This window comes from Girardinichthys multiradiatus, chromosome 15 (genome assembly GCF_021462225.1).
Source record: "Girardinichthys multiradiatus isolate DD_20200921_A chromosome 15, DD_fGirMul_XY1, whole genome shotgun sequence".
NCBI lineage: Eukaryota > Metazoa > Chordata > Actinopteri > Cyprinodontiformes > Goodeidae > Girardinichthys > Girardinichthys multiradiatus.
The window spans coordinates 8,310,860-8,337,648 of record NC_061808.1 but is presented as its reverse complement, the minus strand read 5'-3'; the positions used below and the strand labels follow the sequence as shown (position 1 = coordinate 8,337,648).

General features: G+C 38.5%; 1 protein-coding gene across 1 annotated transcript; it reads left to right on the top strand.

Moving 5' to 3' along the window:
• Positions 1 to 1,175: 1,175 nt before the first annotated feature.
• On the top strand, positions 1,176 to 25,075 carry gareml (GRB2 associated, regulator of MAPK1-like). The gene is made up of 7 exons (XM_047388585.1): positions 1,176 to 1,689; positions 6,368 to 6,508; positions 13,189 to 13,319; positions 13,561 to 13,726; positions 17,853 to 18,703; positions 20,070 to 20,239; positions 22,497 to 25,075. The coding sequence occupies exons 1-7, from the start codon at positions 1,578 to 1,580 to the stop codon at positions 23,095 to 23,097; spliced, it is 2,172 nt and encodes a 723-aa protein (XP_047244541.1). The 5' UTR covers positions 1,176 to 1,577; the 3' UTR covers positions 23,098 to 25,075.
• The last annotated feature ends 1,714 nt before the right edge of the window (positions 25,076 to 26,789 follow it).

Below are 26,789 nucleotides of genomic sequence, written 5' to 3'. Positions count from 1 at the left end.
GAGTGCATATTCAGGTCCCCTCAATGAATACATTCGAACCACATTTGGTTGTGATTACAGCTGCGAGTCCCTTCAACTGTTTCCACAAGTTGGCTCAGAAATCTGTTAGTGTAAGATGGTGTGAAGACTGGCAGCAAGTGTCCGAGAGGAACCGACCCAACCCGACTTCAGTTGCAGTCAAATGTGTTTGAATTTTTACGGTCGGATCTGGACCCGGTCGATCACTGACTCAACGGCAAATGTGTACTGCTGATAGAGGCTGGGACACTGCAACAAATGTGAGACAACTTTCTTTCTTTTTTTACTTTATTCGTAAAGATACAACAATATGAACATAAATGTCAAACAGTATATCGTTCAGAGTATCACCTAAATAATTACAATCAGATATTCTGATATTTAAGACTAATACATGGTAAATAATAAAGGGCCTTATTAAAACAAAACAAACAATATTGTACTGGAAAGTAATGGGACTTTATTTAATGACTTGGCCTTTCAGAATAAAATATTTTCCTAACAGAATAAATCTATTTATCATCCATTCTTACTGTTTATCTGCGCGACCCAACCCAACACATTATATTGTTGCGTTAGGATAGAAATAGTAGCAATGTCGGATTACAGCATGAAAATCATTCCAAAACCCACAAACAACCTCACATGTTCCAATCTTTCCACTTGAGTAAAACAAAGAATACAGTCAACACTAACCAGATCATATTTATTTGTGTGGTAAAGTTAACATATTTTAAATTGCATCTCACTCTCTTTATGGGTGAGTTGCACCGAACTGTAACCCGGCTGTATTCTGTGAATATCTTCTATTACCACCACCAACTGGTATGAAACGAGTTTTCATAAGAGTTTGATACGTTCAGTTTTTTTTGTTTGTTTTTTTTTCAGTCCTGGCATTGGGTTAACACATATTTATATGTTTCCGTGGAACTGCTTGAACTCTTAACCCCTTACCGAATATTGTGTAGCAATCGTTGCTCTTCTAAGGTCATTGCTGTTATCTTTCCATCCTGGCATTGTGTCAACGCTTGCCTGTATGTTCTGGAAAAGCAAACTGCTCAAACTTCTGTCAACGGAGGTAGTCATACTTCTGGTGATCAGTTAATTAGGTGCGTTTAATTAGCAACACCTGGCTGCATCAAGGGTGTACTTACTTTACTACTCTGCCGAAAGTCATGAAAACGTCTTGTTTTAATCACTGTATGCAAGAAGTCCAACTATTTGCACCACATGGTGCAAACTCGTTAGTGTTACAAAACACTGGCTACATTAAATGTTTGACTTGATTTTTACGCTCACTTGCATGTGTGGGGGCGGCAGCAAGCAGAAACCGGCTGACGGAGAGGGGGAGCGAAGCGCTCCCTCCCTCTCTCCCTCCTCTCTGTGCGCTCCGAGCGAGACTCCGCTCCTCTCTCCTACATTATTCAAACATGGCGAAAGTCTTTGCCATTATACCACCTCGATCACCGTGCTCTGCTTCATCGGTTCCGTCACAAATACAGTCACCATCTTTACCGTCACCGCTACCCTTATCTCCGGCACCGTGATGACCCGGGAGGATGGAGAAGTTGTCGGCGACCCTGTCGGAGATCACTTGGAGCCCCTTGGCGCTGCCGCTGGACGCAGTGGTCAGCAAGTACCGCCTGCCCACTCTGGTCCGCTTGGCCCACGGTAAGAGACAACCTGTTCCCGTGGGTGCTTCTTCCGCTCACCGTTTAAAACTTTTCGCTATTTGTCTACTGCTTGCTTACTTTGACTTTTTACCGCCTGGTTATAGTAATGACGCCAAAAAAAAATAAAAATAACCGTAACTCTAATTTTGCTGTTAGCGAACGAGAAAAGAAGTTAGGAAATCGGCGAAAAGAAAAAAAAATAAAATCTTTGCGTGAGTTTGTATAATTACAAAGCTGAAACATTAGATAACAATTGTAGAAATGTAATTGGAAAAATTTAGACTTTAATGAATTATCAAGTTCATCGATAGAAAATGATCGCTTCCGGTTAAAACTTTCAAAATAAATTCAAAAACCTCTTGTAGCCAAAAGTGTTTAGAAGAAACATTAAAAAAGGTCCTGTTTGAAAGAGACACGAAAAATAAATTACACATTAGTTCTTCCTAAAAAAAAAAAAAAAAAAAAAAAAAAAAAAAAAAAAAGTCAGATGTCAGAAAAAAAGTATTTTGTGGAAGCATTAAAGCATAAATTTAACTACTGTTAGCTGTAAAATGTTGTTTTTAGTAGTAAAAAAATACTTTTTACGGTTGGTTGGGTTGCCATGTGGTGTCATTGGTAAATTTTCTCTAAAAAAGGCTGAAAACATTAGGTCTTTCCCCTGTTGCTCAGTTTAGTTTGAAAAACAATGGCCATGACAGGCCATATTCAGGCAGCAAACTAGACAGGTCCTGGCAGTTTTACAAAGATAAAGATGAAAACAAAGCAAACTGGGCAAAGGGGAACCACGAAAACGAAACACTGACACACAAAAGAATAATAATCATTGTAATTAAAATGGGCCTATAGTTGGTAGCACTGTTTCCTTGCAGCAAGAAGGTCCTGGGTTTGACTCCCGGCCAGGGGTCTTTCTACATGGAGTTTGCATGTTCTCTGCATGCGTGGGTTCTCTCCAGGTACTCCGGCTTCCTCCCACAGTCCAAAGACATGCTTGTTAGGTTAATTGGTCTCTCTAGATTGCCCTTAGGTGTGTGCATGGTTGTTTGTGTGTTGCCCTGCGATGGACTGGCGGAGATAGGCACCAGCTCCCCTGCGACCCACTATGAAAGAAGCAGTATAGAAAATGACTCAGTGACTATAATTATAGTGATAATAAACTTTGGAAACAGGTTTTTGATCGTCTTTCTTTATCAGACATCTTTATCCTGCATTATTTAGGTTCCAGTTACAATTGTCCAAATAATGCTTTTAGGTTGATTTGAGTAACCCTTTTTTTCCTCTAAAGTACAGTTGTTATGCTTACTAAATTAAATGTGTTTAAATAATTTTTTTTAACTTAATTACAGAGATTAGACAGTTTTCACCTAAATAACAATATTTAAAATAATAAAGAGTAGCCCATAAAAATTCCCAATGGCTCAAAACAAAACACACCCTCTTTTTTTCAGAAAAGTGCAATATGTTTTGGAGTGGTGATGTTTACTGATTTATTTTATATCATCATTAAAATCATGTACACAGTAAATATGCTTCATTTTTATAATTCTTACATTTTTGATTTTTTTTTTCTAATGTTTGATGGGGAACAACATTTCATTCAGATGTGAACTAATTGGTGTATTTTAATGATGAAATGAAATTGCTTTTCTATTCTTATCGGTGACTGTAATAACTCATTAAGTGCAACAAATAAGTGAATTGGTCACTGATTTGATAAATTATTGGTGTCCTGCTCAATATTATATTATTTTTTTAAATCCTTTTTATTAACTATTAGATTACATACTCAACAATAATACTGACTAATGGTACTGTTAACGTCCACTCTTATGTTGAAATCAGTTGAGGTGGATTTCCGTTACCTTTTAGTTAAACTGGTTACTTTGTTGCCTTCGATTAATTTCTAGCAGGGCAGCGACTTCGGATGGCTTTCATATCAATCCACTGACTCGCCCTGGGAGGTGTCAACGAAACATTTTGATCGCGCAAACTGTTTGTTCGACACATGCTCTGTTGCCCGCACATTTCCCCTCTAACCGCAGATTTGCTGTGTTCACTATGGGAACGGGCGATGGGTGTCGCGGCCAAGTTGTTCCAGTCCAGGAGGCCCAGAGTGCCACAAAGTGTCTGTTGTGCTGCTGAAGTGCGACTCAATCCTATTCATATGTAAATGCTGTAATCTGTCGACGAATGGGGAGAATACTAACGAGGAGAGACGGCGAGGCAAACCTTCAACTTTTCTCCGTGGACAGAAGCGCGCACCTGAAAGTGCGGCGTGCTCCAGGAAAATTGCGCACCTCGCTTCTTGGAGGCGCACGTTTTGTTTTGGCCGCAACGCCGGTTGGTGTTTATTAACTGCGCCGTAGTTACCCCACAGACCCCTCCTTGTTTGCACTGCCAGCCAACCCACATGGCAGTTATGTACAACAGGGCAGGATGACAACTTTCTCAAGTCAACATCAACAAACAACAGGGTGATTCTCTGTATGTAGAAACTGCAGTGCGGTTGCGTGAGTGCGTAAGGATCTAATGTGATGGGGAATTTCCTGCAACATTATGAATGCTCCAGATTGCACGATATTAAATTATCTAGAAGCCTAACTGATTGCGTGGTAGCAAATACACTTGGCTTTACAAAGGATATCCTCAAACATCTGTTATGCCACAACAGGGAAGTTAGGTAATCTCTGGTTATCACAAGCAGTGGGGAAAAAAATCCTAAAAAAAGTACTGATCATTCCCAATGATTCATACTAGAAAATATGCAGATAAATAATGATGCAAAAAAAAAAAGAGAATATGTGGTTACAGACTTATATTAAGTATCAGATTTCATTCTAAAGAAAATCCCTATAAATATATTTTGTCTTCTTTTGGTTTCAAGACTTGATGAGGACCCACAGTTTAATTTCAGAACTGAGGTGAAGGTCTTTAGAAGTCTTTATAAGTGTCTGTTTAACTAAAACATTTTATGTTTCCACTTGTCTTGTTTCTGTATTGTTACACAGTGCTGTCACGTTACAGCCTTCTGCTTCATGAAATATTTTATCACGATTTTCTGCTATCACAAACCAGTTTGTAATTCTAAAGCGGAGAGAAAATGATACAGGGCTTTCAAGTTAATTTAAAATTTCAAAAGTGTGCTGTACATATGTATTTAGCTTGCCAGAGTTAATAAGTTGTAAATCCACCTTTCACTGTAATTAAACTTGAGAGTGTGTCTCTACCAGCTTTTCACGTCTACAGAATTATATTTTTGTCAATTCTTCCCTAAAAACCAGGTCAATCATAATCAGATTGGATGGAGAACATCTTTGAAAAACAGTTTTCAAGCCTTGTCATAAAAGATTGTTTTCAACTATTTCACTGTAGCTCTGGTTGTATGTTTAGGGTTATTATTTGCTGGAAGGTGAACCTCCACACCAGTCTCAAGTGTTTTGCAGCCTCTAACAGGTTTTCTTCCAAGATCGCACTTTATTGAGCTCTAACTATCTTCCCATCAAATCTAACTAGCTTCCCATCAGAAGAAAGGCATTCCCATAGCATAATGCTGCCACCTTTGTGTTTTATCTTAATCTGGATGGCATGACACCTGTAACCTGCAACTATATGTGTTACATTAACGCTCAGCTTGGACTAATGCTTTACTTGCACTGCCATACTTGCACAATGATCACCTGCACTGTTCACCGCTCTGGCATCCTATACTGCTCTATATTTACTCTCACTCACTTAAAACTGTGCACATATATTTATATTATATTGTAGATATGTTTATACTGTTTAATTTGAGTACTGTATTGCACCGACTACTCCAAAACAAATTCCTTGTATGTCCAAAAACGTACTTGGCAATAAAGCTTTTCTGATTCTGATTCTGATGATCAGGAATATGTGCAATGTTAGTTTTGTACCTCAAGTAGAGTTTTGAATGTGTTCCAAAATGTTGAACCTTCTTCTACATGTTTGCTGTGTCCCCTACATCGCTTGTTAGAAACTGCAGTCAAAACCTCTTGCATCTTTCTTTTAACAATGGCTTTCTTTTTGCCACGCTTGCATAAAGGCCAGATTTGTGGAGTACACAACTCCTGACCTGTATATCTGTGCAGCTGCTCACAAATTGACTTTATTTGCTAATTAGGTGACTCTGAATGCAGGTGGCAACTTTTATGCTTCTAAAAAAAGTTTGAAAACCATGTATCATTTATCCTTCCACTTTATATTTCTGCTGTTTGTGTTTGTCCATCACAAGAAACATCCTAATAAAATGCATTGAAGTTTGTGGCTGTAGTGAAACAAAATGTGAAAAAGTTCACTGCCCTCAAAAGCATGTGAACACCAACTGCACGTGTGTTTCTCTGATTGAATTGTACCACTGTGCTATCAGCTGAGATCAATGCAGTTGTGCAGTTGTGTATGTGTGCATAGGGAGGGGGTGGGGGGTTTAATAGTAGGATGCCAACTGCATAACAGGGTCCTGATAAAAAGCGGTTAGGGTTGGTGAAGCGTCACTGATGGTGGTAATTATCAACACTGAACCCTGAGTGCGTGTGTGTGGGCATATGAGGGTCTTTCAGCATTTTCCATCCCTTATCTCCTAAGAGAGACCATGAAAGTGAAATGTAATTTTTCCATCTCTGAGTTCTTATTTATCCCCACTTTGATTTTCTGCATTTCAGGCGAATGCGTGGAAGGGCTGTCAGAGGACGACGTGGTGCTCCTGCACTCCTGCCGTCAGTGGACCACTGTGACTGCCCACAGCTTAGAGGAGGGACACTACGTCATCGGGCCCAAGATTGACATTCCGCTGCAGTACCAGGGTAAGCATGGATGCTTAAACACACATGTTTCATCATGTTTCACTATTGCATATTGGTTGCTCATAACAATGGTGCCCATAGACAAAGAAATCACCAAGTAAAGTCGGTCAAAAGTTTAACCAGAATCTAAAAATACCCATTGTTTGCAAAATGTCCCATTCTCTCTGGGGGCAAAAAAATACTCATTTTATTTTCCTTAAAGGTCATCCTATTCCACTTGTTCTATTTCTACAGGGTACTGTTTGTTCCTTTTTAAAGCAGGCAAGATAATGTCAAAGGAAATTGATTTGCCTAGGAGCTAACACTGTTTCTGTGTTAAAAGCTGGTTTTAATTCATTGCTTAATTAATTCCATTAAAAATCTCTGGGTGATCCCATCTTAAATATCAGGACTGGTCACGTTTCTCTTAGTTTACACTCCAGAGGTGCAGTTAAGCTATAAGAAAGTTAAAGCCCATGTCCTGATGCTCAGTGTTTGTTGGAAAAAAAACACCCAAAACCTGAGTTTCATTTCTGGTTTAAGTGTGAATCCATGTTGGTATGTGTGAAGTTCGATCAAACTAACCTGAGTTAAGTTCATTTAAAAACTGAATTAAATGTCAGGTTAAATGTAAGTTACACTTAACTCAAGTTTAAGAAAAGTTGGACTTAGTTAAGTGAAACTAAATACATTTTAGTTTAATAAAGTTAGGTTAAAATAAAATACATTAAGATACACAAAAGTATATTTGTTAATTTGGAAGGTTGGTTAAAAGGTATGTAAGATGGTGGGTTATCTTAGAATGGACTATGTTAAAAGTTGATTTTAAAGTTAAGTAGAGCTAAGACAAGCCAAGTTACACTAAATTAATCTAAAAGTTAAGTTAAAGGGTAAGTTAGGTTGAAAGTTGTTTTAATCTAAGTTAATTTAAGGTAAATTCAGTTAATTTAAATGAATTTACATTAATTTCAAAGTCAACTTAAAATAAATTAGGCCAAGAGCATTCACAAAAAAGTCAAATGTAAGCAAAAAAGTTCAAGGATACATTAAATTAAAAGCTAAATATAGGTAAAAGTTAAAATATGCAAACTTAGGAGAGTTAAATTAAATTCAAGTCAATTAAAAAATAATAATAAAATAAAATAGATTAAGTCAATAAAGGCAAAGTTCATTTGAAAAACCTGCACTGTGGTCAAAAGTGACCTTTTTAAACACTTGTGCTGCTTTACTCAATAGTTAATTTCTATTTTTTCTTTTCTTTAAACCAGAATCTGAAAATGAGTGTTTTTTTTTTTTTTTGAAGATTGGCTTGAAATATAGATAAAAACATAATAAAGTAAACTGAAAATAAAAACTTGTGTTTTTTTTTTAATTAAATCTAAAATCTACCATTTTTAAACATTTTGGTAAAACCTGCGCTTGGTAAATTGGAACTCAGCAACAAACAGCAAAAAACAAACTTCCCAAAGGCATAGCATCACTCCTGCTTTTAATTTGGTCCGAATTTCAAGGTTGTGGGTTTCAAAGACGAAAATGTTTGATTTATAATTTATATATTAATGAAATATATATATATTTAATTTTGGTATTTATATTACATCACTTAACAGAAAGTATTTTTTCAGCATTACCTCATGTAAATAATTAAAGTCTGCTCTAAAGCATCCCCTATATGGTGCCTTTATTTGTTTTTTGTTAAACTTTTTATCCATCAGAGAAAAAACTGTTTTCCACTCGACCTCAGTCCCTCTGGAAAAGCCAAGGAAATGGAAAAACAAGAAAGTAACTAAATCCTAAACTCACATATTTTCCCCCTGCATGGTTACATTTTAACTGGCATTTGTGGATGTGTTTGTGGATAGATTTTAAAAGTATTCTGACCAAATTTGATGACTGATAATGATTTTCAGACATGTCAGGTGCAGATACACTGCAATTTTTCATAGTTCTCATTCAAACAGTAGAAAGTCTCTTTCCACTGTAATTCCCTCTGGCTTCATTTCCAAATCCCAAGAAATTTGCTTTCATTTACATTTTAACAGAACTCTTGGAAAATGTGCTCTTTATGACATTAGCTGTAGTCCTTATACATGTACACTGTTCACACTGAGGGAAGCGGATTAAATCAAAGCTTTTACTTGCAGTTGTACAAATCTGTGAAATGGGCATGTTTAAAAATGTCTTCTGTGCTTCATTTTACTCTGCTAAATCAACAGAACAATAGAGAGATATTCTAACTTTTGTTTAAATATACAGTAACAGCAACCTTCAACTAAAAATGGAAACAGCTTAAGCATTGAAGGAAAACATTAATATTAAGCTAATGAGCTCAAACTCTGTTAGAACTTAGATGAAATTCATTTACTTTAACTGCGCTTTTAACATACCACTGATTTACACCTTTTTCCTTAACATTTAACCTTAGCTTGACATATTTTTTTTTTTACTTAACTTTTAGGTTTCCTTAGCTTACGTTATTTTACGTTTGCTTTACTTAACTGCTTAGTTTAGCTTAAATTACCATTTACTTTTAACTAATGTTTTGATTTATTGTATCTTAATTTAACTTAATCTCCCCTATCTTTACTTATGAGTTTCTCTTAGTCAGCAAAGCAAAGAATTCTGTGAGGATCTGAAAAATGTCCTAGGCTACAGGAAGCGAACACCCTGAAACTGAGCTGCAGCACAGTGGCCATACAGCACTTTAACAGGACAGGTTCCACTCAGAACAAGCCTCACCATGGTCGAATCGCTGCATCATATCTATAGGTTGTCTTTAGAAAATAGAAGCATGGGTGCTGCAAGCATCTCTGCAGAGGTTTAAGGGGTGGGAGGTCGGCCTTTCAGCGCTCAGACCAAACGCAGCACACTGCATCAGCTTGATCTGCATTTCTGTCGTACCAGAAGGAAGCCTCTTCTAAAGATTATGCACAAGAAAGTCTGAAACAGTTTGCTGAAGAGAAGCAGAATAAGGACATGGATTTCTGAAACCATGTCCTGTAGTATGATGAGACCAAGATAAACTTATTTGGTCCAGATGGTGTCTACAGTGAGTGGCGGCAACCAGGTGAGGAGTACAAAGACAAGTGTGTATTGTCTACAGTCAAGCATGGTGGTGGGAGTGTCATGGTTTGGGACTGGATGTGTGCTGCCGGCTGTGGAGAGCTACGTCTCATTGAGGGAACCATGAATGCCAACATGTACTGTAACATACTGAAGCAGAGCATGACCCTCTCCCTTTGGAAACTGGGCCACAGGGCAGTATTCCAACATGATAACGACCCTAAACACACTTCGACAACCACTGCCTTGCTGAAGAAACTGAGGGTAAAGGTGTTGGACTGGCCAAGCATGTCTCCAGGCCTAACCCTACTGAGCATCTGTGGGAGGTGAGCAAGGTCTCATAACATCCACCAGCTCTGTGATGTCATCATGGAGGAGTGGAAGAGGATTCCAGTGGTGACATGTGAAGCTCTAGTGAACTTCACGTCCATGAGAGTTGAGGCAATGCCGGAAAATAATGGTGGCCACACAAAATATGGACACTTTGGACACAGTTTGGACATTTTCACATAGGAATGTACTCACTTTGGTTGCCAACAGTTTAAACATAAATGACTGTGGGTTACACTGTTATACAAACTGTACTTTACATGGTGTCAGTATCATTTCTGTAGTGTTGTCCCACAAACAGATATAATACACTATTTACAAAAATGTGGGGTGTTTACTCACTTTTGTGAGATACGCTATTCTTGCTGTACCACTTTCATTCATATATCCAACCTGCTACCACGTCATCTCTCCTGCCTCCTCCTGCTCATTGACTTGTGGTCTTCCTGCTGAATGAGTCTAGTCAGTATGACCTCACCCGAGCTCATCCCCACAATCCCATTCTTCCCTCTCAGTACAGGCTCATTATTTGCTGTGTAACTGGATCTTAATGCCTCATCTCCATTGCTTCCTCCTCTGATGCAGCACTGATGTCACCTCACACTACCGCCGCCTCTCAGGCTCCGTTTCGGAAGAAAGAATGAGCACTTGTTCGGGAGGGGGATGCTGAGATCATCGTCATTTCAGGCACCTCAGTATTTCTCATTGAAAAGTAAATGTAGAAACCCTATTAATAGACATGTTTACAATTGAAACATATTGTTCTTGAAGTTCTGTACAATAAAAGTAAAAAGGAGCTGCAGTCCTTCAGAGATGCAGACTGTGGGGTTTTACCTAACTGCAATAAGGTTTAAGCCCCTTATGTCAAAATTATTTCATTGAGAGACAGACACAGCAAAAAATAAAGTATTAATTCAGGGCTGCATCTTATTAAATGTGGATAATTAGATAGATAGATTTTTGTAGAGATTGTATTTTCTTTTTTTCAGTATGACATTATGCTACTGCAATAAGTGTGGAAGGCGCCTCATAATCAGTAGCTTTAGCAGCTGAACTGATGCAAGTCGTTTTTGCGGATGATGAATTAAAGTAAGTAGAAAATCCATTTAATACATTTAATGTGAGTAGAATCAGATTAAAAGCGTTATGAAGAATTATGTTGTTTTTGCAGATGTAACAGCAGTGAGTCATTTGTATTTATGATGATTTTTGTGTAACTTGTGCACATTTATGTTTGATGAGTGGCTTGTTCAGGCTACCACTGGGGGTGCCATAACTTGTTACTCTACATTATAAAAGATGTTCCTTAATGTTACAGGACCCGGCAGAGCTACGTAAACCTGATGCAGTGATGTGGCACAGCTTAAGGATCACTTATGTGCTTTTAATTATAGCAGGTGTTTTGGCATCAGAGGCCAACTGACAGGGATGAGCTAACGTCTGTGGGATGACTTCATACAGGAAGTCTAAATAAGCTTCTGATGAGAGCAATATAGGTTTCCCCTTGGGGATTGGGCAGCAGAATGTCTCCCTCCTTCTCATCCTGGCTATCTGCATCCTCCTCCTGCTTGTCAGCAAGAGTCAGGGAAGACACAAGTATAGATCAGAAGAGTTATATAAAATCATTTTGGTTTTAAGGTTTCAGCAAACTCATCCTTGTAATATGGAAATAATAGCAATAACTATGTTTAAGCCCTTAATAATCCCAATGTTATTTTTAATACACTGCTAAACAGACTAAATTTAACCAATGAAATTGATGCAACAATTTGCATGCATTTCATTGGGTACATTTTGATTAATCTATGTGAAGTGATGTAAATTTAACAGCTAAGAGACACAGGGTTGAATTTCAAAACATTTTTTTTAAATGTATAGTTAAGCCCAAAATTATTCAAATACCTGGTTGATTTAGATTTAAAATGATTTTCATTCCACCAAGAAGTAGAAAATAAGGCATTCATCTCTAAAAGGTTAATAAAACAATGTTAAATGAGTATTAATTCTGAAAAAAACATCTCTTTTTAACTATATTTTAATAAAAATTTCATAAAACATTTATACCCTTCTCAATCATCAATGGAAATATCCATATTAGCATTACAGCAATCAGTCCTTTCTTATAATTGCTAAGCAGCTTTTTGCACATTTCCTCTAGTATTTTGAAGGTTTATCTTTGGTGGAGTTGCAACTCTTTGATTGTGGATGGCCTCCTTGCCATCACCGTAATCTTTAACTCCTTCCTCAGATTCTCTGTGAGATTCAATTCAGGACTTTGTCTGGGTCACTTCAAAATATTAATATTACTTCTAGTCAGATGAACATAAACCCAAATATACCATAATTTTGGCCTAAATCAAGTTAACACCCCCAAAAATTTTTATTTATAACTATTCTGCTTTATAAACACCTTTAATTTAGAAACAGCAGCAATGTTTTTTTAATAATCAAATGGAAGAACAGATAGTCCTAGACAGACGCCAAAATAGTGCTTGAAAAATGTTTGAATTTCAACATTTTAAAGCTGAAAGCGTCCTTAAAGGGGGTTAGAATTATAGTCTTCTATTGTTTGCTGGATAGAAGCTGCTTTTCCTTGGGGTTCAGCTTGAATAAGGAGGAGGAAGGCGGTGCTGATAGATGATAGTGCAGTTTGGTATTCTACTCTTCCTTCTAGATAAAAAAGAAAGAAAAATAATGTGGTCTTTTTTCACACATCCAACACTTTGTGAGAAAAAGAACACTCCTCTAAGACATGTCATTAATTAAATGCAATCCAGTCATAAATAAGGATAATGTGAGTGTTCTTTGAAATCTGGTTTTACATAACAAAACTGATATGGGAAATGGGAAATTTGTGCTTTCCATACACTCCTCAAACCTTCATCAAATAAAGTTGCAGAAAGCACAGAAATATTATCTGTACAAGCTCGAACTCATAAAGATTACAGTCAGATGAGAGGATGAGAAAAGAAAAGCGATGGTCTTAGAGAAAGAGTTGTGTGTGTGAGTGTCTCCATGGTGATGTGTCTCTGCTCTGCGTGAAAATGGGGGCCCTTTTTTGGTTGCCATGCCAACCCCGCCGGCTGTCAATTGGCTAAGGGCTGGTGCCAGGTCAAAGGTCAGCGAGGTGTCTTTGTATTCTCCTCCATAGTGTACGCCATAGATGTAAATGTTCCCACAAAAACAAACTTCAATTTTTTTCTCAAGTTTGTTTACTCTTCCTCCGTCCTCCATTGTTCTCTTCCTGTGTCTTCCTGAAGTATTTAAATTTACCTTCCATCCTGTTGTTATTTCATGGTGCTCTGCAGGCAAATTCAAGTTACTGGATGAGGATCGTGACGTCAGGGATCCGGTCCAGTATTTCTCCAGTGTGGAGGAAGTTGCTGGAGTCTTCCCTGACCGGGTCTTTGTCATGGAAACAATCACTTTCAGCGTCAAGGTGAGCACCAGTCATTTCCTTCAGGGTTCACCTGTAATACCTTCTCTGTTCTGCTGCGGATAGTTTAGAACAGGGTTCTTGCATAGTCTGGAAAGTAATAGAAAAAGGTATGGATAAGTTTAGAAACAGGAAAAGAGAATGGCTGCTTACTCCATCCATCCATGACATAATGTAACACACACCATTCAGCCCTCTGTCTATGCTCTATGATCACGTTCATGTGAATGTTGTTCTCTTCGAGGTGGTTTCTGGGGAGTTCAGTGAGGACAGCGAGTCCTACAGCTTCACTCTGCAGGCTGGAGATGAGCTGTCACTCATGGGGAAGGCAGAGCTTCTGTGTGCCACACCACCAAAGGAAAAGACGGGACTGAGCGCACTTTTGAGACGCTTGGGAAAGACTCCAAGAAGTAAGTAGAGTTCAAAGTTTGTACAATATTTGACACACACAGAACTATAAAAATCATTTTAGTAACAGGCAGAACTGAAAAAATTTATTTCTCCTTAGTCTATTTTTTTTTTTTTTATATATGTAGATTCTGTACTTGTTCGGTAGTGAAAATATTACAACCTTGTTTCTAAAAACATATAGCACTGTTAAATTTAAATTTAAAATAAAGAACAAGGAACTAAGCTTTGAAAACTCCGTCCAAACTGCTTTAACTCACCAAATTTTGTTTGCTTGACTTCAGATTAAACGTAGAGGTTTTCTCCTTGTGTTCCTAACAGCACAAATCTCAGCACCTCTCTATTATTGCCAATAAGAGCAAGTCTCCCGGGGTTTTATTCATTATAACTGAAGTCATGCACTTCAGCTATGACTGATGTCACGACTGCCACATGTAAAAATGTTCTTAACGTTTTTGTAGGTAAAGTGCCCTCTGTAAGGCATGTCACTCGAAGGACAATGAATGTATGTGGTAGTAATGACCTGATGATCATCCCGGCTCAATCTCTGTTCGACCAGATTGAGCTGCCTTTGTTTGCAGATCTCTGCAAATTGCGGGATCTTTAAAACCTATGAACTTCCCTTTGGGTATTGTCCCTACCAGAGTGCTAGAATTTGTTTTTAGTACAGTTGGGCCAGCTCTTCCTTTTTTTATTAATATGTGTTCTTCTTTAGGAATTGTCACTGCTACTTTTAAACATGGGTGGTCGGACCTCTACTTAAAAGGCCGAGTTTGGATCTCTGTACTTTCACAATTTAGACCTTTATCTCACCTGCTCTTTCTTTCTAAAATCTTTGAAAAAGTGGTTTTTAATCAACTGCAGTTCTTTTTAGAAACTAATTTTACCGTTGAAAAGTTTCTGTCTGGTTTTATATCCCATCACAGCACTGAGACTGGTCTCCTAAACGTCCACAATGATACTGCGTGGTTTTGGATGCTGCATGTCCAATTGTCCTCCTCTTCTACTGCCCCTCTTTCTTGTGGTGTCCCACAAGGCTCCATCCTTGGCCCATTACTTTTTTCTCTTTACATGCTATGACTTGGATCAATCATTGCCAAACACAAACTGTCCTTTCACTGCTATGCAGAAGACATACAAATATATCTGCCAGTAAATTCCAACAGGGATGAAGCTACTGCTTTTTGTTTGTCTGTATCTCAGATATTAAGTAGTGGCTGGCTCGACATTTTTTACATTTCAGTGAGGACAAAATTTAATGTATTGTGTTTGGGAACAGTGTAGCAGCTGCCCTTGATTCTTCTTTCAGCTGTATCCCTACTGTTAGAAATATTGTTGTGCTCTTTGTCTTAAATTTCAAACCTGACGAACAAACAATGTGATTAGGATGAGCTTCTTTCACCTACGGCTCCTGGCCAAAGCCAAAAAGCTTTTTAAATCATAATGACCTTGAAAAGGCTGTGCATGCTTTTATAACGTTGTTTCATACTACTGCAATTTGCTGTATTTTGATATAAACCAGTCTCTATTGAGTCTCCTCCAAACCATATAGAATGCTGCTGCCCATCTCATAACAAACATGATCACATCATACAGATACTTAAATCCCTTTACCGGCTCCCTATTCGGTTTAGGGTTGATTTTAACTCAGGAGGGTTTCGGAGTAGAGCCGCTGCTCCTCCACATGGAGAGGAGCCATTTGAGGTGGCTCAGGCATCTATACCGGATGCCTCCTGGACGCCTCCCTTGGGAGGTGTTCCAGGCACGTCCCACTGGGAGGAGGCCCAGGGGACGGCCCAGGACACGCTGGAGGGACTATGTCTCTCGGCCGGCCTGGGATCGCCTTGGGCTCCCCCTGGAGGAGGTGTCTGGGGAGAGGGACGTCTGGGTATCTCTGCTGAGTCTGCTGCCCCCGCGACCCGGTCCCGGATAAAGCGGAAGACGACGAGTAAGAATACGAGGTTGATTTTAAGCTATATTGTTTGTTTTTAAAGCTCTAAACGGTTTGGGCCCATTGTGTTTGTGTGATCTTTTAACTGTTTATGCTAATAGCCGAGTCTTGAGGGCCTTAAATCAGCGCCTGTTGAAAGAGCCCAGGTCTGAATATAAGCACTGGGGTGGTCGAGCCTTTTCTCTGGCAGCTCCTAGATTTTGGAATAAACTCCCGGCAAAAATAAGACTGATCTCTAAGCTGAGCCTCTTCAAGCCTTAGGGCAAGACTTAAGACATATCTATTTAGGGCGGCTTTTATTACCTAGTAATGTGGCAGTTTTTAACTAACTGTTTTATTCCTTGTGTTTTATGTGTTTTTTAATTTTTTAATTTTACTCTTTCTAAAGCACTTTGTTTACCCTAGTGATTATTGTAAAGGGCTGTACAAATTAAAATGTACTATTATTAACATGTTAGGCTGTTATAATTGGGAAAAGGCTGTCTTTCTTGTTTAAGAAAGATTAACAACTTTGTTAAAAAAAAAAAAAACTTCATGAGCAAACAGTTCTGCAATTTAAGAAAAACTGTTGTCAATAGAAATTGCAAAGAATTTGAGGATTTCATCATCTGCAGCACATAATATTATTAAAGGATTCAGAGAAACTGGGAGGATCTTTGTACACAAGGGACACGGTTGAGAATCAATTTCTAATGGTAGTGATTTTTAGGCCCTCTGGCTGTGCTGCATTAATAAAAAATGTTTAAACTCTGGCATGCAAGGAAAAAACACATCTGTAAACACGATCCAGAAAGGCACCTGCCTTTGCTTGGCTTTAGCTCGTCCAATATGGACTGAGGTGAAGCGGAAAACTGTCTCGTAACTTGATGAATCTGAAATACTTTTTGGAAATCATAAACATTGCGTGCTGCAGGCTAAACCGCCTGAGAAAGACCATTGGAGAAAACATCTCACTTTAAAAACTACATCAACAGGTCTCCAGGGCTCCCAAATTCTTAGGATGTTGTATAAAGACGAGCTGATGCAACACACTGGTAAACATGTGCGTATTACTGGTATTGAATTCAATAGATTTTTTCTAAATATTTAATTAGTTTATTTGTACTATTTCTGATGACTTTGAAATTGTCAGTCTTTGGTTTTCTTGCACCAATTTCATCTGCAGCTTACATGCATTTTTCCAACACTGCAAAGCTGAAACTTTATATTTAGATATTAAGAGATTGCAATTTTGATGTTTTTGTTGCTGCAGTTTGTAACACGTTAAAGCTTATTTGTGTACAATAAACCTTAGGTTTAAACTCAGATGGTACTAGCTTCCACCATCCACTGTAGCTCTAGCTGTATTATTAGTGTCCTGGTGAATGTTGAACCTCTGCCCCGTCTTGTTTTTTGCTCCCTGTAACAACTTTTTGTCCAGAATGTACCTATATTAGCTCCATCCATCTTCCCATCAACTCTGACCTGCTTTTCTGTCTCTACTGAAGAAACAGCTTCCCCACAGCATGATGCTGCCACTACCATGTTTTACTGTATAGATGTTGTTTTCAGGGTGATTTTTTTCCTTGGTGTTCTTGATCCACACAGCTGATTCAGTATGAATTAGGAGACTTAATTGGTTCAGAGCAAAGGGGGCTGAATGCACATAAGCCACTCAACTTTTGAATTGATAATCACAGAAATTCCCCATAACATACAATGAAGTTTGTGACAAAATATGAAAAAGCTCAAAGGGTATGCATCTTTCACTGATTCTTTTTTTCATATATTTACATTTTGTTTTTTAAGAAATTACTGCTTTTTGGTGGTGAAATTAAAATAAAAGCTATTTGGTTTCCATATCCAGAAGCAACTCACCCCATGATAGCAAAGTTACAGCAAATACTGTCTAGAAGACATCAAAGTTAGGTAAAGTGCAATAGCAATTGAATCCCATTCCACAGCCAAAAGAACTCCAAGATAATTTGATAAAATTATGTTTAACTTGTCTAGTTTAGTAAGAAAGGGTTAGAAAGTCACAAAAATGGTGAGTCATTAAGTTCTTAAAAAGTTCTTAAGTTATAAATTTAACAAACTGAAACTTTCAGATATACTGATTTTAGGCTTAGGTTAAAACATTAACCATATAGTAACCATACAGTCAGTTTTTCACACTCTTGCTTTCTCTGATTCTTCAGGTAAAACGCCCTGTCTGGTCTGTATGAACCATCGCACCAACCAGAGTGTCAGTTTGCCCTTTGGCTGCCGCGGACGCTTTTGTACTCGTTCCCCCTTGGAGCAAGGCATGTTGGGAGGGGAGCACACGGTCCGCAGCATCATTGAGAGAGTTCGCCTCCCCGTAAACGTTTCTGTGCCTTCCCGGCCCCCACGGAACCCCTACGATCGCCACGCCGTGCGAGAAGGCCACCGTTACAAACTTCTCAACATCGTCAGCAAGACGGTGGTGCTCTGTTTGGTTCTCCGACAACAGGAAGTTTCTCCCTCGCACTTCCTGCTGCTACGCTGCATGCCCCGTTTTAATGTGGCTGAGGCTTCTCTTCAGACGGCAGCACTAGAGAGCCTCCTGCTGAGGCACGCCTTCGACCCGGACGCCTACTCCCGGGCTGTGAGAGAAACACGGCCAGAGCTGGAGTGTATGACAGAGGAGTGTGTGAGCCCTCGCCGCTCTCGGCTGTGTGTGTCGGGTCAGGACTCGCTGGCTCCGGCACTGCAGCGCCTCTCAATGTGCGGGTATTTAGGTGGGGTTTCAGAAAACCTATCACAACGCTGCAGGGACTCTGTAGGAGAGCGGCTAGGGGAGGGACCCGGTGAGGAGAGGGAGTATGTGACTCCTGAGTGGGGTGAGGATGAGTTGAGGACCAGTGAGGAGATCCCCTATGAAGAACTCTGGACCAATCAGAATGCAGAGAGTTTGGGGAAAGAACCAAACCTTATTTCCTACCACACATCTTCCTCCTTGGACGGTTCCCTTGGAACCATGGTGACAAGAGTGTCTACCCCACCACCTATACCTCCAAAATCTGATGCTGTGAGTGTCCTCATATACTGTCCCTTCCTTGGTCCATCCGTCTCTTATCTATTTCATCTATCCACAACTGCATCCGGCTTTTAAAAGTCTAAAGGCTTGAATTATTTATATATAAGAGCTTTTAAACCTCCCTTACACACTTACAGAGACAAACTATTTTCCTGGAAAGGTTTCTCTACGCAGAATCTGTGTTTAGAATCCTCTATTCATACAGAGCAGTGACAATTAAAAAGAAAAAAACAGCAGGTTTGGGCCACTACATTACACAGGTTCTGATGCTGATTTGGTTTCTTCATAGATTTTTAATTGTTTTAATTTATTTTAAAAGTGAAATCTAGTTTTATCTAAGATCGTAGAAGTTTTTTCCAATAATTCTTAAATCAACGTTTTGTCCAGTTAGTGATAGGGCTGCTCTGTAAAGACATAATGTAAGACACCTGCCTCTGCATGGTTGAAGTGATTAAAGGATCATTGAGGAACGTATAAATAAATAGGCTCAGTAAAACACCCCAAGGAAGGAAGGAAGGGATTAAAGAAAAGGAAAGGCAAGGAGGGATGGCATAAAAAATAGTATGGCAGGAAGGGTGGGGAGGAAGGAAAATGGGTACTGATGCAGGGTAGGGAAAGAAAGGAACAAAAGGAGTGAGGAAGGAAGGACAGATGGAAGGAAAGGAAAGAAGAAGGAAGAAACCAAGGAAAAAAAGGTGTAAGGAAGATAGAAAGTGTAATGAAGGATGCAGGAAGTAGGAAAAGAGTAAAGAAAGAAAGAAGGAATACTGTGACACTGCTTGCAATCATAGATGAGTTCTCAAAACATTTATTCAAACTGAGTGTTTACATTCATTCATATCATAGCTTTAAATTGTTTTTTGTATCTTGTTTTGTGGCACAAGCCTTTTTATGACAGTGGCTGAAAATTAAAGATTAAATATTAGAGAATTAAAGAATATATAATCTTTAAATATATAGTTTATACTTTTGGTAAGAGCTGGTCCTCAGCATTTGTGTTAATCTAGTTGGGGTGTTTAGAAGGGCCACATTATCATGCTTTGTTTTATTTACTTAACTGTTTTCTTTCTGAGAGGTGTGGGTGAAGACATCTGCTTAGCAACTAAAGTATAGCCTCTCAAACAGTCTTCTTCATTCCCTGATATTTAGCCTGCCAGGGTGAGGGGTTTGCACAATGTGTGTGTGTGAGAAACCCGCTCTGTGTTACAGAGTTTGTTTGAGGTGTAAAGGTCACCAAGTTTGACATTTACCAAGCAGAACACACACCCTTATATAACCACCCTGAGAAGTCTTGGGTGTTAACTTTTTTGCTGATGCGTGTGTGCGTGTTATAATGCATTTGTGTGTCTTCATGTAGGTGAGGGAGGAGTGCCGATACCTGCTTGCCCCTCCGGTGCCACCTCGCTGCTCTAAAGGAGGCTCCATCTCCAGTCCGGCCCCCAGCCCCCCTCTTCCACCTCGCTTCCCCAAGACCTCTGCCTCCCTGAGACCAAACCTCTCCTTCTACTCCGCCGGACTGCATGACAGGTGCAGTAAAAGTTGCATACTTCAAAAGCCATTTTCCATCCAGACTGAACAATTATCAAGGTTTTTAGGCTTTTGTTTTAAAGTAATGATGCTTTGATGGTATGAGCAATAGAGGAAACTCTGCAATGAGCTCAGCAACAGAGAATACTAACTGGAACGTTTGATGATGGCTGGATTCTTCCCCTTCTTAACGCTCAGCAAGTAAAAAGAAATAAACTTTTTGGGTGCATTGGTATCCAGTTACACCGTAAAAAGAGAACAACCAGGGTCCCACAGGAAATCAGGGTTCTTACACTGCCTGGATTTAATTTAGGAATTTATTTTGTCAGAATAAAAATTCAATTCAAGATTACACTACTGATCGCAAAATTAAATAAATATCAGTATTAATATAAATATTGGAACAGAAAATGCAGCAATACTTGTATTTTCAGACTATATTACCTGTTCCATTTTCTAAATGTTGTATCCTTGCATCCGTCCATCCGTCCATTCTTCTTCACTTATTTTGACCTAATTAGTCTTTAGGAACCCTGAGAAACAAACCTTTCATGAAGCTTAAAAATAAAAGCAATTTTCAGAAGTTAGACCCTTAGAATATTAGAAAATGCAGATTACCTGCGAAGCAAAATTTGTTGTACAGGGAAAAAAGAAATCATCAACATTCAATGAGAAAGATAACAAAGGAACATAATATGAAGGATGTCACGTCATCTGTGACACTTCAAGGCAGCGTGGCAACACTGAGATCAATGCTTTCCACAGAAATGACTGCACTGTTGTTTGACAGTAAGACAGGAGTAGCAAGATGAAATTTGTACTGTATAGAGAGACACTCTGTGTTTAATAATGCATCACTAGTGATGGTAAAAATGCAGCAAAACTGGTTGCCCTGTTCACAATGCAGAAGGGCTTTTGGTTTTTGAAGGTAAAAATGAGTGTCCTTATAATAATGTCCTGATCTCAATCAGACTGGGCTGCATTTCACCTACTGAGGGCAAAAAGTCAAACTCAAAGACCCACAACTATTAACTTACAACCAGTTGCAAGGCATACAAAATATAAAATATAGTCATTGCCAGTTACTAAGCTGCTTGCTGATAAACTATAAATGTGAAAAACATTACCATTTTAATTAAATTTAAAGTAGTTTAGCTGTTGATATATATGTTCTTGAAGCTAGTATCCCACTTAGAACGTGTGCCTGCGTCCAAGTAGATGCAGAATGAACAGTTTTCAAATTGAAAACTTTGTACGAACATTTTCTGCTTCTTTGCTTTTAATATTTAGGCTGCTGTGATAGTGAAAATAAAATAAATCCAGCTTAGAATTTTGAAAGTTGAATGTATTTTGTTTGGTTTTTACTGTACTTTATTTTTCTCAAACCATTTTAGCTTCGTCATTAGTAAACTAGAAAAGCATTCTTAGAGCACAGGCATCCACCAAGGCAAAGGGCCATTGACGCATGTCAGCTTTTTTCTGTTCTGAGGAGTTATACTCCGGATGACTTCTGGCCACTGCATGTCAGCTGCTGACAGGGTGATAAATGATGACAGGGTGATAAATGAAGTGGCAATTCCAAGTTGTTCCACCGTGGTTCGGCAATGATAAAGAATCCTTCAAAAGAATCCTGGATCCAGATGGTGCTCCGCATCACCACCAAAATCTAATCATCTGTTTCTTGTTCTAATATGCACCTTGTCTGAAAATGGCAATCAAATTCCTTCAAAACCTTTTGATATTTTTTGCAAACAGACGGACGGACAGACAAACGGCGACAAAAACATAAACTTCTTAATGAAGATAGTAAAAAAATGACCAGGTGTAGTTTAAAATAAATGTAGAATCTGGTAACGGACAGATTATTTGTACAATAAAACTGAAAAAACAACTTCCTTTTGCTCTGAAACTTATTAAAACGGTTTGGGAATTTTTTGAACTGGTAGATTGATCAGCTTTTAATAAGAAGGTCGCTGGTTTGATACCAAGCCCCCACATTCAAAATGTAAAACTGTCTCCACAAGTTGCTTATCTTATCGTTAATAGGTTTCTGACAATGTAAGCTGCATTAACAAAAATTAATTTACAATGTTACGTTTTTTTTTTTTAAACCAGAAAGTTGCACCAGTAGCATTTTCATCATAAGGGTTTTTATAGCTGAAAATTAAATACAGTAAAAATATGGTCTCGTGTAGCTGTAGTTTCACATATGTTGATGGAATGATTCCTAACATTAGTATATGTGTCTGTGTCCCAGCTGCTCGCCCTCTCCAGACGCCACCCTCTACTGTTACCCGTGTTCCTGGGCTGACTGTCCTGCTCCTAATCCAGCCGGTCCTGATCCGGTCTCTGCAGTCCCTGCAGACAGTACATCTAGCTCGCAGCCTGCACAGGCCACCTGGGCAGAGCCGTGGGTAGATTCATTTACATCCCCCACACCTCGACTCAGGCCACCGCCCCCACAGAGCAGGTTTGCACCATTTGGTGCATTAAACCCCTTCAACCGCCAGTCGCCTTGCCCTTCACCCGAACTTGCTACCAATCCTACTAATGATTCTTCCAGAGGCGCAGAAGGTGGTGGGACATCAGCAAGTGGCACTGACGGATCTTCCCCTCCTCCTGACCCCACCTGGAGGCCTCCTGCTGACCTTTCTGCACTATCATTGGAGGAGGTGTCGGCATGCCTGCGGTTCATCGGCCTACCAGAGGCGGCTGTGGCCGTCTTCCAGAGGGAGCGGATTGACGGCAGCCTTTTGGTGCAGCTGACTGAGGACATTCTGTCACATGACTTTCACCTGAGCCGTCTCCATGTGACCAAAATCACACAATTTATACAGGGCTGGAGGCCCAAAATCTAACCCTCAATATCCTGATAATGTGCCTGTTGGCTACTCAGCCTTCCTGAATGTGCCTTCCACTGTGACCTACTGGCTGCTGAGCCCCACTGCTTAAAGCCTAAGGAAACCACGCCCCACTGTGGTTAAACTGCAGAACTGATTCCTGACTCTATTACTGCAGATTCTTTTCTCTGAATTTCAGACTGGATCTAGTTTACTAACATTGGCTCCAGATGAGAATGAAATAATTAAAATGTCCAACTTCCAGATTTTCACAGAAAGACTTTTAGATGATGTATGGAGTCTTGTGGCCATCATTCTCCAATCCAATAAAAATCTGATTTGACAAAAAAACATTATTAAGCATGAAAAGTCTTTTGACATTTTTTTTTAGGTTCTCAATGAGCTTGAGTAAAAGGTCCATTAAACACCAACTTTTTACCAGTAGGATGAGTAATACTGAGCATGTCCTTGTAAACTGGTCTCCTGCACAACCTTCTTTGTCTCCTTGAGCTTCAGTGGTGTGTAACTGGAACAAATAACAAAAAGGTTTTCATAGGAGCTAAAACAACTAGGTAAACTAAATTAATAAAATAACAAACTATCAAACTGTGTTAGTAATAGAACTCTATAAGTACAAAACTGAGGTTGAACAACCTGTGAATGTTCAGCCTTGTTTATCTGGGCTATTCTGTGCTTCATAGCATTGGCATTCTTCATCAGTATTCATCTTTGCTGGGTAACACAGCAAACTCTCATGTATAATTTTAGATACATTATTTTATTCCAACGACACATGAATTTTATAGTTTGCCCAAATCACAAAAAAATCATTCCTTATGATATACCTCGGATTGCTTATTCTGATATGCTTTATGTACCCAAAATATTTAACTACATTTAAATCTCTTTTTATTATTATTATTTCACACCATTTGAGGCTTAAACTATAACAATATAATGCACCAGAGTAGACAATGCAAATTCAAAGACCTATATTCAAATTGGTGAAGTTTAGGATTTTTTAACACAGTTCCTATTATAAATGTTGATTCAATACGTTATATAATTGGCTGAGTAATCCAGAAGTATTAAAACAGTAGATATATATATATATGAACATAACCATAATCAAAGACTTATTTTCTATTTATAGGATAATAAAATGGCCAGATGTTTCCAGATGGCCATGAAGATGTGATTTCTGTTTTCTATACTTTGTTTTATCTGTGATTGTATCGTTGCCATGCAAGCTGCTGTTGCTGCATTAGGTCAGATACACTATATTGCCAAAGTATTGGGTCACAGTGCCAAATCAATGGGTTCTGGTGTTCCAGTCACTTCCATGACTGCAGGTGTATAAAATTTGGTGTGGAGAAACTTGACTGACCTGCACAGAGTCCTGACCTCAACCTTCTTGAACACCTTTGGGATGAATTATAGCAGAGGCTACAATTCTGGTGTTCTCATCTAACTATGAACACATTCCTAAACCTTGAGGAAGAGGAACAGGACGTCATTAAAGTTCATGTACATGTAAAAATAGGCGTACAAATACTTTTGGCAAAATAGTGTATATTTCACTTTAAAATGTTTATGTTCCCAAAACTCAGTGGTCTTCTTGATGGATCAAAAGGCTGCTTAATGAGGGTTTTGGCTATCTGTTTCTTGTGTTATTTTAAAGACTCTGGCATACCCATGAAATATCAATCTCTTTACCCTGTAACTGCATGACCACCATCAAAAGAGAGATGCAGAAATAAAAGAGTGATATTCTAAATAAACTGAAACTGAATGAGCTTTGACATGTTTAATTAGGCTAAACTCTACAACATGCAGACAAGAGGCTTAGTGATGTTGCCACAGTAAATGATACAACAGGCTTGAAGAAACAGGTCACTCAGTAAGGTCCAGTTTAATCACTGTGCTGACAATACCCGTTTTGAGCGAATTACTAGACATCTGTACGAGTGACTATTAAATACTGAAGCTGCTGTCATACTGTGTGTCTTGCCATGTTTTCTTGCCTGCCTAAAAACAAGTTTTACATGGGTCTAATTGCAAAAAAAAAGTATTTTCATTTCAAGTCCTCTCATATATGCAGTTAAGTAAAGCTCACGTAAAGACTATAAGTACATTTTTCCATTAAGTCACAATTGTTTATTTTTATTCTTCCATAGTTTATAATTGCCTTACTGTCCAGGAAACTTAAGGTTTCCTGGACCTCAAGGTTTTCAAGTTATTGTTAACTATATCAGGAAATAAATACAACACCCCAGCCTGGTCAGGCACTGCAAGTTGTAGGTGAGCCAAGTTGAGTGAATCTTCATAAGTGCAGACTAAGCGTCTGCCTAGCATAGCAAGAAATTAAGTAACCTTACTGTTGGGACAGAGCTGTGACATTTGCATAGCACTTAGATAAATGTGTAGCAATGACACATGAGAGGCTTGCAGTGTATTTGGCCCCTCTAGTATTCCACAAACTTTACATTGCATTTCTTTGTAGGCTATTGAAATGAAAAGCAGATACACAATGTGACTGGAAAATCAAATGAAACCCTTTTTTTTTACAAGCATTGCAACAGAAGACCTTGCTAAACCAGGTCTTCATACAACAGAATTCAGAGATTGAAAAACATTCACATATCACACCCAGTCCCACCACCTAATGATTATCTTTTTATTTCTCATTTAAAATATTGCAAAACAATCAGAGCAAGACTTCTAGCAAGGCTTCTGAGTAAAACAGATTAGAACACTTAAGTAAAGCTCATGTCTTTACTTGGACTAATGTATTAAAAAATAACTACCAGTCTAAATATGGAATTATCACTGATTCATTTTTGTCATAATTAAAGAAGTGCAGATCTCCATTCTAGAACTATTCATATGAAATACACCTAATAAAGATCAGAATGAGAATCAGAAAAGCTTTATTGCCAAGTACGTTTTTGGACATACAAGGCATTTGTTTTGGCGTAGTCGGTGCAATACAATACAAATAGGGGTTAACGGCGATGAAAACCATAGAGGGGTGTTAAACATGCAAAAGTGGCTAAATGCTACCGACTTCAACACTTTTGAATCTTCATTCAAAAGGAATTCCTTTGTGAATAAAAGTGACAATTTTTGTAGTGGATTAATGCAAATTTAAAAATTTACATTTTTCTTATACACACCCTGAGTCTTAATGTAAAGATATATAAGCAGTTGGATGGACCCTATCCATTTCATGCAAATATGTTTAACATAAACCAGTTAAAGGTGACCGTATGTATGATGCTTTCCAAAAGCACTTTTGTAAAGCCTCAAGCTCATTGAAAGTAAGATACTTTACATCATAATGGATCTACACATATTAACTAAAAAAACTGAAAAAAAACCACAACAGCATTTAAGCTTTATTTTTTATTTGCAAAGAATGTTTGATTTTGCAACAGAAAGGTTCTTTTGAAAAATGTATAACTCTGGATGGTAACTAAAAGTTGCTTAATGGTCATTAATTTCCGTTGCATTTGTTTTGTATTGGATTTTTGCATTTGTTCAATTAGGAAAAGTCCACTTCAACATTTATGACACTAAACTATTTTTCTTCTCTGCAGGCATCACCCTGAGGAACCTTGAAGAAATGAACACAAGTCCAGAAAAACTAATTTATATCATGAGAGTTGCATTCCTTTTTTACTGTTGCCCAGAAGAAGACATCAGAAAGG

Bases quoted from the DNA above. Each gene is read 5' to 3' on its own strand.
- gareml (XM_047388585.1), top strand. From the start codon at position 1,578: ATGGAGAAGTTGTCGGCGACCCTGTCGGAGATCACTTGGAGCCCCTTG. The intron at 1,690-6,367 runs GTAAGAGACAAC...TCTGCATTTCAG, and splicing joins TCTGGTCCGCTTGGCCCACG to GCGAATGCGTGGAAGGGCTG. The intron at 6,509-13,188 runs GTAAGCATGGAT...GGTGCTCTGCAG, and splicing joins CATTCCGCTGCAGTACCAGG to GCAAATTCAAGTTACTGGAT.